The sequence below is a fragment of the Trachurus trachurus genome (assembly GCF_905171665.1).
Source record: "Trachurus trachurus genome assembly, chromosome: 1".
NCBI lineage: Eukaryota > Metazoa > Chordata > Actinopteri > Carangiformes > Carangidae > Trachurus > Trachurus trachurus.
In genome coordinates this window covers 4,726,721-4,749,170 of record NC_139891.1, presented here as the reverse complement: position 1 = coordinate 4,749,170, position 22,450 = coordinate 4,726,721, and the positions used below count along the sequence as shown (strand labels likewise).

Below are 22,450 nucleotides of genomic sequence, written 5' to 3'. Positions count from 1 at the left end.
GTAGCTGTATTTATCAATGGTGGGACATGTCTGATGAGATTATTAACTCATAATTCTGAAACATGTTTTTTTTTTCCTCATGTGGTTGCAACATGGATGTGTGTTAACACCAGGGCCAGTCTCTGGTTACACTCAGAGCGATACACTTTCGTACATTCCGCTTGGTGAACACGTGACACGGCTGATTATTACGTAATCAGCCGTGTCAGCGTGAGGGAGAGGATTCGTCCGATATGACGTAGAGCTGGGGGCGTTGGCTTGGCTGTCGGCGAAGTGACAGAGTCCGAGAAGAAGATACTCTCCGCGGAAAACTCGTAGTTTACAGAGTAAACAGTAGTTTTAAACTTATCCTACCTCTCGTTTCTATTTGTCCTACTCTTCAGCTATTACCTTCAACCCGTCGAAATGATCAAAAACGGTCACCACGCCTCGGACGAGCAGCAGGACGAAGCCGGTAAGCCGGGTTCTTCAGTACACAGCCCGGAGAAAAGAAAGCGCGTCGTCCGGTTGTGGTGTGACGGCTGGTGAGTCTCTGCTCCATACCCGCTCCTGACTGACCCACAGACGTTTATTACACATGTATGTCCCACAGTCCGTGTCTCATGGAGGCGTTCACGTGTGTTGGTTGTACCAGGAACTATTGGTGGGGTTAGCATGCTAACACTAGCTAGCAAGCTACTTACATTAGCAGTTTTGTTACTAAGCAACCGTTTAACATGTTCATTATCCATATCTTATCGGTCGTTGGTATTAGCTAACATTACTTTGTCTCACATGTCTTCTTATTTTCCCATGTTATAACTCTTCTCGTTTTCTATCTGTGCTAGCAGCCCAACCCAAATTAACTGGAGCCCCTGAAGGCAACACAGTTTAACTGTCTAGCCTCAGTTCACAGCACCAAAACAAAATGTGAGGTACTGTTCTGTTACACCTGCTCCTGCCACACCTACTGACCAGTGGTTAAAGGAGCAGGCCGCGGGGTGAACTGGGGACAAGGCTCTTTCCGCTCGTAAAAACGCAGTCCTGCTCTATTTATTTGTTTATCTGTTTGTGCATCTGTAACCACACAGCACAGACACAGTGGTTATTTATAGGAGAGGAAGGACCCAGAGGACAACCTGTGGACGTTTTCTCTCTACACAGATGTTTTCTTCATTTATTGATAGGAAACATCTGACCTGATTAATGTGCATTAGCCTAATTAAGGAAATAAATTAGATGACCACCTCACTCTACTTTTTCTACAGGTGTCCCTTATCCCTTAGTCCTTTCTCTATGTGATCCTTGCCTTTAGTTCCACCAGTGTTGTTTTGGGCAAACCATTGACAGTGTTTATACTGTAGTGTAGTATACCTGATGGGTGGGGTAATGCTGAGTGCTTTAAAATGATCTAGTGGTTACTCAAGGGCATTCAATTGTTTTTTCTCTGTGTGACATGCTGACATTGACACCCACAAGGTTGTGACTAATTCATGCCAACACTTTGGCCCGAAAGGCATATCTTCTTGTTGTTATTTTAAACTTGGCTGTCACACTATTGTTCTCTGAAGGAAATGCCATGTTCCTCACCTCACACAATTCAGATGCAGTTGTAGACACAACTAATATGCAAGGTTTGAATTCTCCTCTGGGCAGACAGCACTGCATATCCGAGTGGCCAGGTTACTGATTGCTAGTTTGACATAGCCTGTCTCATGTGGTGGTGGTTATAAATAACTAACATAGTGAACATGTCGTCCAGTGTGATGTAAAAGCAACATGGTGCAATGGACACTGGACAGGGGTTCTCTTTTGGGGAGAGACACTGAGACACAGCACATATTTAATGGAGGGGACAGATCCTTTTTTTATGGAGCAGTAAGTCATTTACCAGATATTGAGTTGTGGTCCAGGACATATTCCCAGAGCATCAGCAAAAATATTGTTTTGATAAGAAACCATACTTCCTTCCTGAGCCAGGAAGAATTAGGCTGCATGACACACTTCATCAGTTACTGCCTTTCATTAACAAGGCTGCTGGTGGTGCCTCCAGAGGACAATGTGTATTCATCTCATTTGACAAAATATAAATAATATGCATGTCCACTGTAAAAAAAAAAAAAAAAACGTAAAAAATAGTTTAGTTGACTGGCAGATGCATAATGTCAAGAGGGAATTATTCAAAAAGGCACAGTGTATTAAAACTGTCAAAGTTGCTGTGCAGTAATGTAAAAAATAATTACACAGTAACCATTGAGCTGCACGTACATCACTCTTAACAAGACAGATTTACACCAAGGAGCGTTTCCTACCTGCTCCTAACCAGGCCAGGTTAGGGAGGATTACTGGTAAGGAAATTGAGACTAGCAGCTTGTGCTAATGTCATTATACTGGGAGTACAGTAACAGATGGGGTGTTTTTTTTTTACTAAAGCAATAAGATCTATTGAAAACAAGGTGCAGAAGTGTTAACAGAGTGGTGTAGTAATAGGTGTTGAAGTCAGAGTGACTTGTTGGAGTTTCTGGACCTACTGAGAAAAAGCAGGATTAAAGCATCAAGTTACTAAGTTGTTCCTCCTTCGAAAACTCTATCAGATCAATAAAAAAGCAATATTCTTTATCACGAGCAATTAGTATGAGGTTTCACATGCAGAAGATTTAGTTATTTGAGATCTCTTAGATTAGCACAAATATTAATGTGTTATATGAGCCCCCTCTTGCTAGTAAATTATTGAAGGCAGCTTTTTGTGTGCAGCCACAGCTCTTAACCACCAGCAGCTCTCGTGAATCTGCTCAGTGTGTGTTGTGTTATTAGACTGTTGTCTGTACGACTGTGATGTGTGAAATGCTTCCTAAATGTGAAACAACGAGGTGCTGAATTCACAACACATTTTCCTTTAAAACTAAGCAACATCTATAATAAGTTATAACAATATACCAGTAGAAATAACACATATTTTTTCTTTTGGTATTAGATCAGACAAGTGTCTTATTATATTGCAATAACAGCGCAGAACCAAATGCATCACCTCCATTTAAAAACAGACAAGTCAACACAAACCCACTGACTGTAGAAGTTACTGAATGGCAGAAAGCAAATAAACACGAGCATTACCTTTCTCCCAGTAACCTTTATCGTTCTCCAGTCTGTGTTGTGGGTTATAAACTCCATGCTTTAGATTGTGTGTTTTACAGCAGAGACCCCACCCTGGGTACCACTGTGCAAAGGGGAAAAGTAATAATATTATCACCTGTGTACTGTTTTGACTGAGCACATGAAGTATATATTGTTCTGCATGCTGATGATGTTGTCATCTCTTTTATCTGTGTCCACAGTTATGACATGGTACACTATGGACACTCCAACCAGCTACGACAGGCCAAAGCCATGGGAGATTACCTCATAGTTGGAGTGCACACAGATGGTACACACACCCTGATATAGATATCCTGTGAATTTTTTTTTTTTTTTGACTGGTGTGAACAAGTCCTCACAATCAAGTTTATTTTGCCAATACAAGACCACAGCAACAGTCTTTTCACTTACTGATGGCAAAACCTTCATTTTTCAATACATTACTCAGGCATCTCTAATTTTCACATGTCTTTATTATTATGCATAGAAGGACATGGGTGTAATTGATATTAAGGATCCCAGGTTTTTGCAGTTTGTACTGAGAGCTGGATGAGTAAAAAGTAACAAGAAATTCCTTCCTTCTCCTTCTCAAAGCTGAGATTTCCAAACACAAGGGTCCTCCAGTCTTCACTCAGGCAGAACGCTACAAGATGGTACGAGCTATCAAGTGGGTGGATGAGATAGTCGAAGGAGCACCTTACGTAACCACCCTGGAGACTCTAGACAAATACAACTGTGATTTCTGTGTGCACGGAGGTGAGTCAGATGAGACGTGCTTCAGTCTCACGTATTAACACGTCCTGTCATGAATTATCGCTGAAGAGTCTTCTCAGGGATGTGATCGGGCTTCTGAATGTGATGAGAGTCCCTTGTCGATGTGGTTGTTTACCAGATGACATCACGCTGACGGTAGATGGTAAAGACACATATGCAGAGGTGAAACGTGAAGGCCGTTATCGGGAATGTAGGCGCACGCAGGGGGTCTCCACCACCGACCTGGTGGGACGTATGCTTCTCATGACCAAAGCCCATCACAGCAACATGGTGAGTTTAGGTGTCCGTGTTTTAAAGTCTGGACAAAATGTGTTTGTTTTTTTTGTTATTGATGTAAACTATTCCACTCTGACCATCTCTGCAGGACAACCCAGATTACCAGCAACATACCGACAACTTTGGAAAGGTACGTGCCATTGCCTTTTATGTTACTACAACCCTTTCATGTCAGTCATTTGTCATATTTATAAACCATATCATTTATTACAGTGGCATGCAAAAGTTTGGGTACCCTTGGTCAAAATTTTTGTTAATGTGAACAGTTAAAGCAGAAGTAAGCGATCCGGTCGTTTTGGCTAACTTCTTCTTGTTTCAGACCAAACACTCTATATAAGTGATTGCTGTCGGAAGATAGAACTATTTAAGACTTATATTAACACAAATATTCCGCTTTGTGCACTTCTGCTTTAAGCAAGTGGAAAATTAAATGATCCCCTTTGGAAACTATCACAGCATGTACTGTACATAGTAAATATCTTGTCTGATAGCTTGGTCAAAGTTATCTGAGAGCTCAAGTCTCCTGGGTTTCCTGTTGTTTTGCAGGCTGCTGCTTTGTTTTCCCTTTTCACTCTAGAATTGTAGAAAACGAAAATAATACACTGATATTGCTTAAAATATTGCAAAAGAGAGTTTCATATTTAACTTTATGCCTTTTGGAGATCATTTAATCTTCCACTTGCTGAACTGTTCACACTAACAGAAATTTTGACCAGAGGTGCCCAAACTTTTGCATGCCACTGCATATACTGTATATATATCCATGTTATTATTTAATACTCATATTTTCCATGTCTGTTACTTTTCCACATTCCTTCAATGATAGGACAGAGTCAGTCTTAATTTGCTGCTGTATCTGTTGTTGCGTTCAAGGGTCCTAAAGGACACAGTCCATGGACAGGAGTGTCTCAGTTCCTCCAGACATCCCAGAAGATCATCCAGTTTGCCTCAGGGACGGAGCCGCAGCCTGGAGACACCATCATCTATGTGGCTGGAGCATTTGACCTCTTCCGTATCCTTAGCATCAGTACTGAGTCGGGAACCCTGGGTAATGAGAGATTTCTGCAATGAATGTTGTAGTTGTTGCCTTGACCGCAGTTAACCCACAGACATCGGCCACGTTGACTTCCTAGAGATGGTTTATAAACAGGCAGAGAGGCCTTACGTCATCGTAGGTCTGCACTTTGATCAGGTACGCCTAACAACACACACACACATATCAACAAACACTCATAAAAAGGGGGATAAAGCCACTCCTCCTCCCTGCTGCGTCAGTAGTTTTTATAGAGAAACATTCAAAGCAAGTTAAAGCAGGAGTTTCTCAGACGTCATGGTTAGAAAGGGAAGATGGCCCTCTTTATCTGTTTGCAGTTTTGGAGTTGTAGGATTGTAAACCCACGCCACTATTAAACATGTGTGTTCTGCGCAATACAATACACATCAAAAAGGTACAAACGTAAACATCACAAAAAGTCACATTTATCTCTCTTCAGGAAGTGAATCGGTACAAGGGGAAGAACTATCCCATCATGAACATCCACGAGAGAACGCTGAGTGTCTTGGCCTGTCGGGTGAGCTCACACACACACACACACACACACTGACTGGAAAAATGTTCAGCGCAGCAGTGTGTGTTTCTTCCCTTCATACTCCCAGTGCTGCAGGCTGAACTTGGCTCTGTGCCACTCATTCCTGCTGGTCAGCTATCACTCTGGAACAATGGGTCTCTGTGCCCCCTTCTGCACTGTGTGTGTTCAGGCTGAAGTTAAAATAACTTACGAGAATGTTACCCGAACCAAACATGTTACATAATCTTCAAAACTACTAAACTGCCTCACTCTGTCATCACTTTTATTCAGTGCTTGGCCATGAGTTTACTCAATGAGCGAAAAAAACCAAAAACACCTTCACCTTTTAGCTCTGTTGTACTTCAAATACGCTCTTTAGTTAAACATTGCACTGACCCATGAGGTACATGCTTGAAAAGTTTGAGAACAGTTTAGTAACTGAAAAGCAAAATGAACATCGTGAATTTGTTCTTTCTCTCTCTATTGTCCTGTGTGTCTAGTATGTGTCAGAGGTGGTGATCGGTGCACCCTACGCAGTGGGCAAAGACCTGCTGGATCACTTCAAGGTGAGCTGGTTTTCTGTCAGTTTATGTTGTTTTATTCAATGTATTTATAGTTTTATTTTACCAGGATAGTCTCATGACATTAAGAATGTAAAGCCTGCGTTCACATGAAGAAGAATCACGAAGAAAGGGGGGAAACATTCACACATGAGAGCTAGACTTTACAATAAAAAAACAACTGCATTTGCTCATTTCAGTCTTTATATTCAGCCCTCATTCGATTCTATGTGATAATTTTGCAGTTCATCACTTTAGATTTGGAAATAACTGTGATTACCTCGCAGTTTTCAGAGTGAATTTTCTATGTTCAATACTGAAGACAATGGCGCCTCCCTGTGGACGGTTGTAATATCAGATGAAACAAACCACTTCACAGCCTTTTCTTCAAATATTGCGATGGACAGTTTGAAGAGTCTCGGATAAATCAGTAACATTAGCCACACACACCTAATTATCCAGGTAAACAATGTGTGACTATAAATAAAAAGTGAAGTTGACCTCAGCAACACTGAGGGGCAGTAATACCAGTTATGCAAAGTGTCAGTACAGTTATTCTTCACTTATCCCACTGTGAATCCTCATGTAGACACACAGGCATGTACATGCAGGAGGGATGTAATTAATGTCTGTCTGTGTGTGGTCATGGTTGATTCAACAAGGTGTGTTTGTGTGACTGTGCAGGTGGATCTGGTGTGCCACGGTAAGACGGAGGTGTTTCCTGACAAGGATGCCTCAGACCCCTACGCTGTGAGTATAGGGTCCACTACTCTCTGATCAAAGTGCAGCAGTGCATATGACTGTTCTACATCTATATGTTATAGGTCTTATATTTGAGATTGTTTAAAGGGCAACATATGCTGGTGGCCAGAATGTGTGATGCAGTTAAAAAAAATGATTAACCTAATAATTCAAAACAAATATGTGAATACTAAGAGATTGATTTTAAAAAACATTGATCAGATTCAGGCCATGTATAACCTGCTGCTTTGCCTTTTATAATTTTTCAGTGTCAACCTCAAGTGAAGTATTTTTGGTCCGTGTACTTCGCGGCCATTCGATTTTTCCTTTATACAGAACTGTCAAAAAACGAAAGTAAGCTGGTAATTTGGTTTTCCGTTTCAAACCAAAAACCAAAAAAACTAAATTCAGGCTGTTTTTTTCGTTTTTGGTTTTAAAACGAAAAAACGAGTAAACCAAAATCAAATTATGGTCAAAATTGGATTGTCTTTTCATTTTTGATCTTAAACAACACATTAACGCCGATGACAGACCGGAAATGTCTGAACTTCAAAATAAAAGCCCAGTGAATTGCGTTATAGCCACAGACTGTAGATGAATGGCCTATAAAATCTTTCTTTCTTTTTTTTGTAAATGTTGTGTTTTGAGCACATGGACATTTTCACAGCTGTGTTTATTTTTTCACACAAGCTGATCGTTAACTCATCTTCCTTATAGCTACTGCTCTCCTCGCTGCGCTGGGTCTCTGTCTCTGTTGCGCTGTAGCGCTTTGCTTTGCTTCCAGTCAGTCAGATCATTTTCACAGCGGACTTCTTTGCAGCCTGATCTGGTCTGTGTACCTCTGTGTAGGCTCCTCCGTGCCATGAGACAAACATGCAAGAAGTAGCGCAGTTAATTGTGTTTCACCGGCGAGGAGCTGTCATTACGCGCGACCATTACGCACAGCGATTCCCCTCATCTAAGCTGCCAATTAGAGTGCCCTGTGCCGGGAAGGGAGCCTGATGAAATCCTGGACTGTAGCTGAGGTCTGGGACTGGATCTCATGTGACTGAAAAGAGTAGAAAAGAACCATAAAGGGGCCGCTGCCACCTGCCAAATATGCCCGGGGTTGGAGACCTCAGGGTCGCGTTGAGTCTCTGAGAAGAGCTGGTCTATCACCCAGCCCCATGCAGCATTATTCCATAAGGTGGCGAACGTTACTGCAGCAGATCGTATATAGCTATATTCCTCAAATAACAAAACAATCAGCCGGTATTCAATTAATAGGCGGGTCTCATATAATGGCGTTCAAGCCATAAAAAAAATTATTAATTAATTAAAAACTATCTGCCGCCGCCTGGGACAAACTGAGGAGGAAATGTTCAGATGTCAAATGTGTTGTTTAAGATCAAAAACGAAAAGGCAATCAAAATTTGACCGTAATTTGATTTTGGTTTACTCGTTTTTTCGTTTTAAAACCAAAAACCAAAAAACGAAAAAACCAGCCTGAATTTAGTTTTTTTGGTTTTTGGTTTGAAACGGAAAACCAAATTACCAGCTTACTTTCGTTTTTTGACAGTTCTGTATAAAGGAAAAATCGAATGGCCGCGAAGTACACGGACCCTTTTTGGTCCACTGGTCCATTATCATCTTACATAAGTCATCCATTGCTTATCAGGCCGAAAAGAGTAATATCTAAGGATTTTAGATTTGAGGTCACATTGATTTGAGTTTAAGACTGAAATTATACTAATGATGTTATTTTGAACTTTGAGAGGAAGATGTAATCAAAGACAATGATATAATCAAAGAAAATGGAAGTGTTTTCAGTGGTAGAGTACAAGTAAAAATCTGACCAATAAGGAGAGATGAATCTTCAATAGGGATGCACCAATTCATGCCAGTCATTAACACCATCTCCCGCACGTGCCTGAAATGATCGGTATTGGTCATGGATCATCCGATCACTCTCATAGGCGATAGTATCAATAGTAAGAAGCAAGAAACGTGAAGCTCGTCTTCAATGGTTCAAGGGAAGCAAACGTGTCTTTGCTTAGTTTGTAAATAACCATTTGTGTGTGTTCTGCTTTCAGGAGCCAAAGAAGAGAGGGATATTCAGGACCATCGACAGTGGGAACAATCTCACCACTGATGACATCGTCCAGAGAATCATTGAAAACAGGTCAGGGTCTCCCCGTTCTTAAATTAGGCTACTTTTCACCTCCTCATCATCTTCATCTATATTTAAAGGTATAATATGTAGGAATTCCCCCCATCTAGCGGTGCGGTTGCATATCGGAACGTATTCTTGATGTTGCATTCACGTGAAATCGAGCAGACGTCAGACAGACAACAGACACTGCATGTAACAGGATAAACAAGCGTCTATGTAAACAAGTGGTCCGCCAGCACGAGGCAAAACAATACAGGCGTGACAATGTGTTGTCATGGTGATGTCGTATTGTTTACCTGACCCACGTTTTACCGTCTTTCTCTCGTGGAGTAAAATGACATCCGGTTGGTTTGCCGACGGCCGTCTGCCTGACTGCACCTGAATGCAACATCAGTGCCTCCGTCCTTCCTCACACTACACAGTGGTGACAGTTTTAACAGGCGCTACCTGGAAAACTTTCTCCCCGAGCCGACAGCTCCGCTGAGTTTCCGTGGTTACCTACGGTCATGCTGTCACTCAGCGTAAAAAATGGCGATGCAACATGGCCGCCTCGGTTTCGGTGCGCCGCCCACTTATGTGTTTGTAACGACTTGTAACAACTCATTCTAAGGTACGAGAAAGCTTTCACTTGTATGTGGGTGTGATTCGACTTCAGTGAAATACGTATTTATGAAAGACATATTTGATTTTTGCTAATAAAAAGCCAAATAAGTTACACACTGGGGCTTTAAATCTGTTATGTCTTTTCTCTGCCGTTATTGATCAATGGCTCATGTTTTTTGCTCACAGGCTGCAGTTTGAGGCCAGAAACCAAAAGAAGGAGGCCAAGGAGATGGCAGTGATCGAAGCAATGAAGAAGAGAGACCAGCAGGAGCAGAGTGAAGCTGCAGCCCAGACTGCTCACTAGTGAGACCTCTGGACTGGTTGTGTGTCTGATCTACTGCTGGTACTAAGCTTTAAAGAGGGTGGGCTCAACTGACCCAGACTGACGTTGTTCTAAACTAGGCCTGGGTATGGGTGAAACAACCACAGGGGGCCAGTCGGTCTCTATTAGTCCACTGGGTGCAGAATTCTCTTTCTAATATTTAGCAAAGCGGCGCGTCCCACCCGCTGCTGAGTTAGCTTCTCTCAGTTCTCTTACATATGGATTATACCAGCCTCAATGGGAGTAGATTAGATCTGCCTTGACAAGAACACAAAAATAATCCAAACACCTAACACATAGGCTACTATGATTTTTTTAACCAACAAAATCCCTCCACAGAGAATTTTATTTTTAACTTCTTTCGTGTTGCATCCATGAATTCACACACTACGTGTACCTGTATAGGTGTTAAAATTGTATGTTAAGTTTGTAATTATCCATAACTTATTGACATAATGTTAACATCATTATCAGTCATGTATTTAGATTTTAAACCAAATTAGTTTTTAATGATCAGGTAGCAGTAAGGTAGAATGTTTTTAATACTTTTAGAAAATTATTAATTTTAATCTTTGTGTTTTTGTCCTGCCTCAAAAAAACATAATTTCTACGTCAAATCATCTGTGAAGTAGTCTTTTAATTTTAGCTGTGGATTTTATCTACCTGAATTTGCACCAAGTGTGTGTGTGTCTGTGTGTGTGTGTGTGTGTGAGTGTGTGTGAGAGAGAGTGAGTGTGAGTTGAGTGAGGTCAGTGACTGAGTGTTTGCGCTGTACATGACAGTAGTGCCTCATTCCCAGAGCTAAAATGAATGTGTCTAAATATCAAAACGTCTGAACTACTGCAGTGTCTCGACAACTGAGGCTGAAGTTGTTGAGTCTTCACGTTTACACTCAAGAGAATAAACTAGAACGTCCTCTTCTCCTTTTTCATGAGACAATCCAATAACTTTAAGATTTGGGACCTGGTGTCATTGTCAGACTTGAAGGTTACTTCAAGTATGCTTTTCCTGTCATTACATGCGGCACATTACTTGGATGTGAACTGTCAATGTGTGTGTGTTGGTTGGACGGTGGGATGGTGGCAACCCGAGAAATAACTAAGTTTCTAAATATTAAAACAGTGGAAATGTTCACAATCTTTCAATCTCTGTATTGTAGTGTGTAAATTTCCCTTTATTAAATAAATTGGTAAAATACAGTAAAGCCTGGTCTGATGTGTGTTTTACAGCAGGAGCATGGTGCGTGCAGTCTGATGACAGAGATCTTTGTTGGATCAGCACAAAGTCACGCTTCGCTGAGTCAGTGAAATGAGGCCACAGCCACTCAGAAACCGCTAAGTCCGACTGCTCCTGTCCCATTCACACTGATCTCGTATTTGAACAAAAACTGCAAACCGTCACCTCATTACCAGCACAAAGAGTCTTTAATCCACCGACCCGAGCACCACGGAGGAGCTTCTGCACCAAGGATCCTGTCACTTATCTGAGGGGCACAGCAGTCCACAGTGTTAAACGCCCACTCGCTCACTCGCACTCTCCACATTTAATTGGTCTACTTGGTCTATCATGTTTTGTTTTTCACCGCTATGATTTTCAGTGGCCCAAATAATGACGGTAAACATTTATTTTACTCAGGGCCTTTTGCTCAAAGCTGCAGCAGCTGGAAATACTGTAAAGGCTTAAGGTTTTTCTTGTGAAGAAATTCGAAGTTCAACACATTTGACAAAAATGGCCGCACTAATGAAATTGACCATAGTACAGTACCACCGTGGTTGGATAAAAGCTCACCAGAGGACAACAGAAAAAAAATCTTTTGAATTATCTGTGCTGTATTTAAATTAAATTTAGTTAGATAAAACTAATACCTCCTCAGATCTCTCGATTAATACAAATCATTTATTTTTGACAGGAAAATGAGTCAAAGAAACTAGCAGTTACGACCTGGACTCTGTCCCACACTGTGAGGAGGAGAGACAGTGAAAAAACAGCGTAATTCAATTTTCAGCCTTGCAATAAAAGCATCATAAACCATAACTGTGATTACAGCTGATCTGGGTTCAGCTCATGTGTGTCGGCTCTGGACATTCACCCCGGGGTACAAAGTGCAGAGGGGACAGGGCAGTTATGTAACTGATGGTCCAGCTATAGAAGTAAACCCCTACTCAGCAGCTGAATCACACAACTCATGTCCACCACAGGAGGTTTGTCCTTTTTATGCTGACTTTGCCCTGGACTGCTCAACTGTGCACATCTGGATTTACTTCATACACACCTGTCCTAAAACCTGCTCTTGTAGCGAGTAAAACATACTCACTTAGAAGCACAATCAGTTATGAATCCTGTATTTAAAAGTCAAAGTGGCAACATATTAAGGGCGGTATGGAAAAACTATTTTATATTTGTCTTTTTCTAATTTAATTTAAACATTTAATATATTTGTATTTGATTGAGTGCTGAAAACTCTTTTGTGCAAAACCTCAGTCAGACACTGTTTTCATATTTAAAGCTGCTCTAACAGCTTTTATTAAAAGTCACCATATGCGTTGTTTAATTATACAAACTCTTACCTTGGTAAGTAACAACTAACAAGTGGTTCCCAACCTTTTTTGGCTCGTGACCCCATTTTGACATCACAAATTTCTGGCAACCCCATCAATCAAGATGAGCCAGCTCAGATATTTTTATATGTTGCATTTTATTTGAACTCAATTTATAGTCGTCAAAGTGAAAGTATAGAATACAGTTGTTTAAGATTGTGTGTGGTGTCCATAATTAATTAATTTTTCAATTTAAAAAAGAATAATAATTATTTTAAAAGGGTCAGGGTTAGGGGTTTTATCAGTAATTTTTTTTCATTTCAGGCGACCCCATTTGAATTCCAGGCGACCCTACGTGGGGTCCCGACCCCAAGGTTTAAAAAAAATGAACTAGTGGTTAATGCAAAGAATAAAAGTACATGTGGAGTGAAAGTATATAGTTGCACAAAATGTATAAATAAAGCACTGAAAAATAGAGTAGCCTAACTGTACTCAGTTCCTTCCCACCAGTCCCACTCCAACATAAGCACAGGTGACACATGAGCCGGTGTGTATTTTTTCTGCCTGATCAGCTCTTTTGTCTCCGGGCACGTCACTTCCCAGGGAAGTCCGACTCCGAAAACTTTTCCATCTGTGCTCCAGCAGCAGCGGCAGCAGCAGCAGGCTGCAGTGGGAGGAGGGAGGCGCTCCAGGATGAGCCGCGGTCTGCGCCAAGGCGGCACAGCACAGTTTGAACCGCAGTGGCGCACACTCACTAAGCAGTTGTGTGTGTATCTGTGTGTTTTCTCTGCGGTCCCTTCAAAAAAAGTTTAGACACTGACACACAGTGAGAAGAAGGAGTTCCTGGAGCGCAGCGTGAAATCAACTGTTTCTACACACCACGACTCCGACTCTCTGCGAAGATTGAAGAGAGTTTCGGAGATGGCCTGAAGTTTTTTTTTTTTTTTTTTTTTTTTTTTGCAGCGTTAAGATTCCCAGGATCAGATCAGAGTGAGGAGAGCTCGGAGCATGCAGCCTGGAGAAACAACAAACTCGGGGTGATCCCTGTCTTTGTTTTCCTGTGTGAGCGGGGCCGGGGGGAGATGAGTGCTCAGCATGGGACTGTGCCTCGGTACCGAAGTAACAGAGGAGGAGAAGAAGGCGAGGATACACAGCTCCAAGATAGACAGAGACCTGTATGAGTACGCCAAGCGGGAGATGAACGTGGTTAAAATCCTCCTACTAGGTGAGACTGACGGCCCTGTAGCCTATACCTGAGTGTGTGTATGTGAGTGTCAACATGTGAATCTAACACCTCCCAACACCACCTCTTGACTGTGGCTTATAAAATCCCACATATCTGTCTGGGAACTCTGGTGAACACATGACAGAGTCTCTAATCCTCTTTAGGAGCCACTGATTGGTTTTAGTCATTGCAGATTCAAGGATTAAAAACTCATTAAAAGAGATGGCAGCAAAATATGTTTTTTAATTTTGATACATATGGATTACAAAAAAAAAAAAAAAATCAGGTTAATAAACAACTTTTTATCACCTCCTGCAGGTGCAGCAGAGAGCGGCAAGAGCACTCTGGTCAAACAGATGAAGATCATCCACAGTAATGGATTCACCAAACAAGAGCTAACCAGCTTCAAGGTTGGAAACACAAACACACACACACACACACTGATCAACCTCCCTCCTGTCTGTTATTACTCTATCAGATAAAGTTGTATGTGCATGCAGTGGTTTTGGTGTGGTGGTTTCCAGCAGATCACATTTCGCTCTTATCTCAGGAAGGGAAGCAGAAAGGAGTAAATGCTTTAAATAGACCAACATGACTTGCGTTAAAGGGACATTGTGTAACTTCTCCTATTATCTATTCATGAAAATCAATTATTTGGTTAAAAAGTCTGTTTTTCATTAACCAGTAATCCCCCCCATCAACAAACTGAAGTGTTCCTTTCAGCTCTGAATTAGCCGTTCATATCATTCATATCTACATGGAGCGGGTAAGCTCGGTGCTGGCTGCCATGTGGTGTCTCCATGTTTTTACGTTCAGTGGCAGCGTGACGGTAGGAAACCACGGAAACTCAGCGGAGACACCGGAGCTGTCGGCTCAGGTCGAGGTGGCGTCTGTGAAAAGTCACCGTGGTAACGCAGTGAGGAGGAATGGAGCGTTACACTGATGCTGCATTCACCTGCAGTCGGGCAGACGGCCGTCGGTAACAAACCAGATGTCATTTTAGTCACAGAAGTCGAGAGAAAGCCGGTAAAACGTGGGTCAGGTAAACAATACGACATCGCCATGACAACATATTGTCACGTGTATTGTTTTGCCTCGTGCTGACGGACCACTTGTTTACAGCTTGTTTATGCCGTTACGTGCATCGGCTGTCGTCCGTCTGCAGTCTGCCCAATTTCACGTGAATGCAGCATGAAAAATACAATAGAGTTGCTTGCGATCTACAACTGCACCGCTAGATGGGAGTAATTCTTACACAATGTACCTTTAAATTTGGGTTTATTTTCCTAATTTAGTTTCAGGTAAGAACCTGACTCCAACAGGAGAGAGTCAAGAGGTCGGTTCACGCTGCAGGCGTGCCGATGCATTACAGACTGAACATTAGATGAGATAAAAGATAAAAGAGGCAGTGATGGAGATGAACAGGAGATGAGATTGAAAAGGAGGCGATGCTTAGTTCCTGTGGGGGACTGAGATTTCTCCTGATACCCAGGGTCAGATCCAAGTTGGTATGCAGTGGTTTGGCTCGCATCTGCTCTTCTGTCTGTGTGTGTGTGCGTTGTGAGCGACTCACTGCCAAATTCCTCTGTTCTACTAGGGGTTAGGGATGGGGTGGGGAGAATAGGGAACAGTGGAGAACACACACAGAAAAGCTTCACCCCCACCAGCTTGTTGTTACCAAAGGCTTAGCTTCCTCCACACCCCTCCTTTTACCTCCTACCATATTTTTACTCTCTTCTTTTCCCTTTGCTGTTCTGCAGCTTTTTCTGAGCTTTGTCTCTCCCTTCCTCCCCCTGGTTTCTGTAAAGCATAAACATAATAAGTATGTGACGAGAGACGTGGTCCGTGTCTGTCTCCATTATGTTCTGTCTTCACTGTCAGACTGAGCAAACTTCATAAATGAGGATGGACACAATTCACGCTGTGTTTAGTTTTAGAAAGAGGCTGAAAGAACAGAAACCAGGCTCCGATAACCTGAGATGACTTTACCGTTACTTAAAAAGAGGATTGTATTTATGCAGGAGGGTGGTGTTTATGTGTGTGATCGTCCTGTGAGCTCAGATAATATCCGTGCTCTGGAAATATGCAAAGCAAGCACTGTCAAACTTCACAATTTGGCAGATGCTCATTGGCCAGGATTGTGCACTTGCACACTGATCTGACAAATGAAGGTCCCAGTTGTTTGCACAGGCAGCTGGGATGTTTGAATGCATTCCTCGATATTAAAGACACCTCAGCTCTCCTCTCTCTCTTTGTGTTTTTCAACATCAATGCAATAACTAACATATCTGATGTCTGCTTATGGTGTAAGTGAAATGGCGCAGCTTTAGTTCAGCTTGTTACCATGCTAGCCTTTCCTCATTAGCACTAATAAACAAAATACACCTGAGGCTGATGGGAATGTCATTATTTTTGTGGGCGGCGGAAATTGGACAAATTTAATTTTGAGCTGATGGTGTTGCCAGATTAAATCAGGTGAGTTCTTATAATTTAACCCTTGATGAACATCTGAACATTTCATTCAGTGGTTGTTCAGATGTTTTGGTCTGGTATTACTTTCTACAACACTATAATGAAGGTGTATAAAGAAAAAAGTGTGTATGTATATATAAACACACTTTTTTTCCTTTTTTTTTTTTTTTTTTTTACATATACACACTATATATACTGTGTAGTTGTGCATCTGTTGGAGCCTTCCCAACTTCCAGCTAAACACAGTGGGTCTCAACAAACTCACTATACAGTAGTACTTACATACAGCCCTATAGTCAGTATACAGAGAGCATGCACACATGTAATAACACATGTCTAATTGCAGTAGTTAGCTCTCTTTTGTCAGTTGGCTTCGCCTCTGTTCTCAGGTGACGCCCTTATTTTCAAGTGGAAAAATGACACTTACCCACTAACCCGCCCTTCCCTTCCCTTCCCTTCCCTTCCCTGACTGACTGACTGACTGACTGACTGACTATCCCAGCCTCCCACGACAAACACAGTCACACCCTCTTACACACAAACACAAGCGTGCACACACACATCAGGCCTGAGTGCATATCTTTACACACATGCGTTTGTGTTTATCTCTGACGTCTGCACCTACCTGCTATTTTGAACATGCGTAGTGCTGTAGTAAAAAGGTTTCAAACCCGCCTCACGCTCTTCATCCTCACACATATTGCATTCAGGCACAGCAAGAAAACATTGTGTCTTTATTTCTCTGCCTGGCTCTTTGTGGCCCTGCCAGCCAGGTTTCTATTGCATTAGGACCATGACAGAACCTGCTTGGGAGGAAACATAGGAAGGGGGCTCCTCTTTGTCTCATCCCTCCTTTATTTGCAGCCCCGGGCCGTGGTGTTGTTTTTACTGTGGATGGGCTGACGGACTGAGATTTTTCCCTTCATTCTCTTCCAATACACACAGCTCTCTGTCAACAAGAGTGATGCTTTGTGTGTGTGAGTGAGTGTGCGTTGATGTGGCAATGGTTAACATTTCTGAACTGAGTTAATATTTTTCAGATTCTCTCTGTTGATTCAGATGTTTGCGTGAATATTTCTGGCGAGGAAAAGTTTTCTTTAAAAAAGTTTCAATAAGGGGCGGTGTTTAGCTCAGTTGGTAGAGCACCCGCCCCATGTGTTGAGGCTATAGTCCTCGCTGCAGGCAGCCTCGGTTCGAATCCCGCGTCGAGCGGTCCTATCCTCCGTGTCATTCCCCCTCTCTGCCTCCCATTTCCCGTCTCTCTCTCTCAACTACCCTATCCATTAAAGGCAAAAAAGCCCCAAAAATATACTTTAAAAATACATTACATAATTACATAATTATCAATATTTTTATTATCTATTCAATCATTTATTTTAACTTTCAGACCTCTGACACTGTCATAAGAATATGGAACCACCTTGCTGATAGGTTCTCTGTTCATGCTGTTCCTATTTTTGGCCTTTCCTTTTACTCAGATATGGAACAAAGGAATTTAAAGCTTTTAACAAGAAACAATCTGTAAGTGTGTTTAAGTATGTAAAGCTTGAAATATCAATAAACACATTTGTTAAAAAAAAAAAAAAAACTGAAAGATCTCTCTGTTGGCAAACAGACAGAGCGTAAAACCAACAACCACACTCATGTACACTTAGTTATCCATTGTTAGCGGAACAGTTTCTGGTTAATGATTACTTATCAGGCCACCAGCAGGTCAGACACATTCCCTGTTGTTGTCTTATTGTGGTAAATGCTACGACGACAGCTAACAGCTGTTGACTTTTCTGCGCCCAGGGAGCAAACATACTAACTGGACAACCATAGAACAATAGTTCAGTGTGTCTGGAAGGATTAGAGATTACACTGCTGCAATGAGAGTTGTAATATCTCTGCTGACTCTGCTGCTGCTGCTGATGGTGGTGGTGGTGGTGGTATTAACTGCAAACAAAGGTTTAGAGAGGTGGGAGAGATTTCTGTCTGTTGGACTTCCTTGTAAGCTGATAGACAAACAACACACACACACACACAAGCCTCGGGCTGCAGGTGTGTCATTGTATGGTAATCTGAATCCACTATCAGCTCTACGTCACCTCTCTGGATAAATGTGGAGTAGAAGACACTCTTGTTTTGACTTGTGTGTAAAACAGAAGCTACATGCTGGTCACAGTTTGCAGCACATACTGTACTGTTTGTCACTTTGAGAGAACGGCTACAAAGACGGTCTATATAAAATGTCTGATGTTATACAACGATGACCTCCAACTCTCACTCCCTCTTCTCCCACCTTGAGTCAGACAGGGAGGGACTGGGAACCAACTGATAAGGAGGACAAAGGTGGAGGGAGGGAGGGAAGGAAGGAAGAAGAATGAAGTAGCTGAAGACAGAGATGAGTGTACAGACACTGGGTCAGTGACATCATGTGTGACTTTGGGGAATCAGAGGGGGAAAAAAGCACAATCTAACATTTGACTCAGGCTACAGTAAATACTGAGGTTGTGATGCTTGGCACAATTTTGTTCATTTAAAGCCAGGGTAATTTTTAGGGGTTGTAATTTGTAATGTTGTATAATCATATTTTATCATTTGTAGAGAACCTTTTTGGACTCAGATATGCTGCAAGTTCATTCTGTACATGCAGACTTTTTTTTTTGGCATTGTTGCCTTCGCTTTGAACAGACATTGCAGAGATAGACAGGATGAGAGAGAGTTGAAGTTACATGCTGCCTACATAAGCCTTTCTAATGTAGGTTCAAAGGCCTCTCTGTAGCTCAGGATCCAGCAGACTTATGCAGCCATTCACCAAAACATGCAGTGGACCTTGAGGCCTGATGAATGTGTTTCCTTCCTCATCAAACATTTTCAAAGCCAATTGTTTGAACATTTTAAACCTTCAGGGATTAAAACACTTACATTACACCAGCTAGCGCTCTTCCTCTTGTCTGATTTCTGTCGGAAGCGTGGGAACACATCGTCAAGCTTGTGTATCGTATTTCCTGCATGTTTGTACATGTACGTGTGAGTCCACGACGTGCAAACAAATGGGGACTCACTCATAAAAACAGTTCTGCATCATAGTGCCACCAGCGGTCAAACACTCCACAGGACAACAACACTCACATTTTTAATAGTCATTTAATAAACTCATCAGTGGCCTCACACTGGCAACACATCTAATAAGGTTCAGTCAGTCAATAAGTCCTAAATTAGCAGCTGCCCAACATTAAAGGAGCAATTTGTAAGGTGGGACAAAAACCCCAACACGCTGAAGGGTTGAAGTTGTGACCATGTAAAAGACTCCAACCTGAGACTTTTTGGATTGTACAACCGCAGACAACAAAACATGCAGGCCTCAGTGATGATGTACTGTAGACTTTTCTCTGTCTGTGAACAAATGATAATATGTTTTTTGTTCTGTGGGAATTACAGTGAGTTAAGATCTTGTATACAAATATGAACTGAGTAAGATTCTATTAAATGTATTCTGGTAAGTGTGACCCCAGGAAGAATAGTTGATGTAAACTACATCAGCTAATGGGGATCCAAATCAAATCAAATCAGATCGTTATCTTTTTTTTTTCCTTATTATTTTTTCCGTATTTCTTTTTTTCCCCCCTTTATTTTCTTTTTTTTACTTTTTGCACACAATCAGGAACCTCCTTTCTTCAGTTATTGTGTGCAGGTGTGTAACTCACTGCTGAGAAAAGCCCATGTAAAATGAAGGCATTTGGAGAGAAAAAAAAAAAAAAAAAGATTCACCAAGCCTACAGTGTGCCTTGGGATATTTTTTAAGACTTGCAGTTTTAAACTTTTGGGAGCAAACCACACCTGCAATTTCCAAATAGCACCTGTGATCACCAAGAAGCCCCAGCAGCACTTCCCTCTTTTAAGGAGATATTCGTTTTTATAGTTTTTATATCCTACATAGTCAGTGTTAGCATTAGCTCTTTACTAACCAGTCTTGTCAAGAGCTTCAGCTAAAGACGTTAGCTATGGTGCTGCCTCTTCAGCCCTTCAGCCCCACATACTGTAGCTACAGTGGCTCGCTATTGGAAAAAGACAACTTGGTCTGGCTGTACTGGAGCTAGCTAGAGCATGCTATCTTCAGTAGAACTAATTAAGTGATAGAAACGGAGGCAAAACAACAATGCATGAAGTTTGATTTTGCTAAACTCACAATATTTGTTCTCAAGCTGTAACGCTGTAGCTACACAGCGTTACGTAGCTCCTTTAACAGAGCAGCCTTACACAACTGAAAAACAAACTTGACCTTTAAATGAAAGTATGAAGAAGTATTTCCTCTTCAGCTGTAGCTTTCCTCAGTCACTTGTACCTTTTTCATATCTGAAAGCCTCCCCCAGTCATAAATACTGCCTGCAGCGTTTTTCCAGTGACTGCAGTGTTTGTTGTCTTGGGTCACATTTGCACTTGTCAAACCTCAAGACTGCCTTTTGAAAGGTCCAATATTTATTGTTCTTAAGCCAATAAAATGTGTTATTATTATTATATAAGAAATCTAGAGTGATATGAAGCTGCATATCTGGTTGGTGACAGTGATGGTCAGGCAGGGGGAGACAAACACACAGAGCAGCTTATTTCTGACACAAATCAATGCAGCGCTGTCACCGTCGGTTCCACTAAGAGAGACTAATTTGTCCCTGATGTCATGATGTCAGCAGCGCTGTGCCCAGCTCTGCTCTTCAGATGAAGCCCTGTCACCTTACTCACTTATCTCCTCTCACACATTTAACTGGGAGAGCAACACATCTCAATCTGGACACTGAAACACAGGGAGAGAGAGAGAGAGAGAGGAGCAACCAGACTGTGATAGAATCGTGATGGAATGTGAAGCTTATCTGTAACTGGCAGCAGAGTGACGGAGAACTCACACACACACACACACATACACACTGTAGGAGTCATGCCACTCAATCACTCTAGGTCTCCTGGTCTCCAAACACTGAGACAGAGTTATGAGTTGATTTAATGATGATAAACATGGTGCGTGCTCTCTTTCACTCTCTGTGGTCTTGATTACTCATCACCGGAGTGCAATAGACGCAAACACACGCACATATTTGTCGTGCATATGTTAGTTTTAATTTTACAGTAAATCAAATGTCCGACTTGGTTATGTTGATGAGCCTCGTGTGTATGTAAAGCAACACGTTTTTCATATTAACAATAGATCACTTAACTGTGTATAAGGTGTTACTCATCGTGAATTATGAGTTACCTCAAACTGTTGCAGTGTTTTTAAGAGCATTGCTTTGGTTTTACAGTCTGCAGGTTTCATTTTTGTCCAGATTCACCACAGTGATCAGCAGGCAGCTGTGTTTGTGGAAAAACATCAGATACACACAGTGTTCACTCACTACCTGCAGCACCAAATGACAAAATCAACCACCAGCTTGTCAACACAGCTGAACATTGAACAGTTTAAGAACCTGATATTATGTTGGAGGCCAAAAACAATATGTGTGTGAATTTGTTAGATAAGATGGAAACAATGCCTCCACATGACACCTGTATTGCTCTGTATCTATAGTGGATCTGTTAACAGGAAAAGTTTTTTTTCTCATGCATTTCACATTTGTGTGTCAAACTGTCAGATGGCCACTAATTTCCATTCATTGCAGCACAGGATCAAAGTCAGCAGCGACCACTGATTTACTTGAGTCTTTACTTACGGCTACAGATTTAACACTCCAGTGTAAAACCACAATGTTTTTGTGGCACTCAATCATTAGTATGGATTGAACAAAGTGCAACATGTGACTTGTTGAACTTGAGAATAACCGGGGCTGATGTTACCTATGAACAATCTTCAGAAGGTTTTTCACAGTTGTATTGAGCTGTTCAGTGAACTTACTACAAAAGTCATCCATGTTTGTCTTGTATGAAAACAACTGTGCTATTCTACAGAGGAGTCACAAATCAAACTGAAGTAAACCCTGTTCAAACACAACAATGTTTGACATAATTAGAAAGTGTAATGATTTAGTGAATCACTTTTCTGACTTGGTGTCAGGTTTTTGTTTTGACTCTTGTTCTACCATGTTGCCATGGGTGTTCATGAACTTGACCTCTGACCTTTGCCTTTTGGCAG

The 22,450-nt window shown here is 41.6% G+C and overlaps 2 protein-coding genes across 2 annotated transcripts in view; both read left to right on the top strand.

Moving 5' to 3' along the window:
• The first annotated feature begins 222 nt into the window (after positions 1 to 222).
• Positions 223 to 10,390, top strand: pcyt2 (phosphate cytidylyltransferase 2, ethanolamine). Its single transcript, XM_083977494.1, has 12 exons — positions 223 to 524; positions 3,315 to 3,403; positions 3,709 to 3,870; positions 4,007 to 4,158; positions 4,253 to 4,294; positions 5,038 to 5,176; positions 5,274 to 5,356; positions 5,658 to 5,735; positions 6,233 to 6,298; positions 6,977 to 7,042; positions 9,106 to 9,194; positions 9,975 to 10,390. Exons 1-12 carry the CDS (start codon positions 406 to 408, stop codon positions 10,090 to 10,092), a joined length of 1,203 nt encoding a protein of 400 aa, XP_083833620.1. The 5' UTR covers positions 223 to 405; the 3' UTR covers positions 10,093 to 10,390.
• Positions 10,391 to 13,449: 3,059 nt separating this feature from the next.
• gnav1 (guanine nucleotide binding protein (G protein) alpha v1) overlaps positions 13,450 to 22,450 on the top strand; it is a gene marked incomplete at its 3' end in the record, with an annotated part of 31,075 nt that continues 22,074 nt past the window's right edge. Inside the window, exons 1-2 of the mRNA XM_083977762.1 lie at positions 13,450 to 13,872; positions 14,191 to 14,282. Coding sequence (XP_083833888.1) covers positions 13,743 to 13,872; positions 14,191 to 14,282 — 222 coding nt within the window. The 5' untranslated portion in view covers positions 13,450 to 13,742. The remainder of the gene's footprint in view (positions 13,873 to 14,190; positions 14,283 to 22,450) is intronic.

Bases quoted from the DNA above. Each gene is read 5' to 3' on its own strand.
- pcyt2 (XM_083977494.1), top strand. From the start codon at position 406: ATGATCAAAAACGGTCACCACGCCTCGGACGAGCAGCAGGACGAAGCC. The intron at 4,159-4,252 runs GTGAGTTTAGGT...CCATCTCTGCAG, and splicing joins AAGCCCATCACAGCAACATG to GACAACCCAGATTACCAGCA. The intron at 9,195-9,974 runs GTCAGGGTCTCC...TTTTGCTCACAG, and splicing joins CAGAGAATCATTGAAAACAG to GCTGCAGTTTGAGGCCAGAA.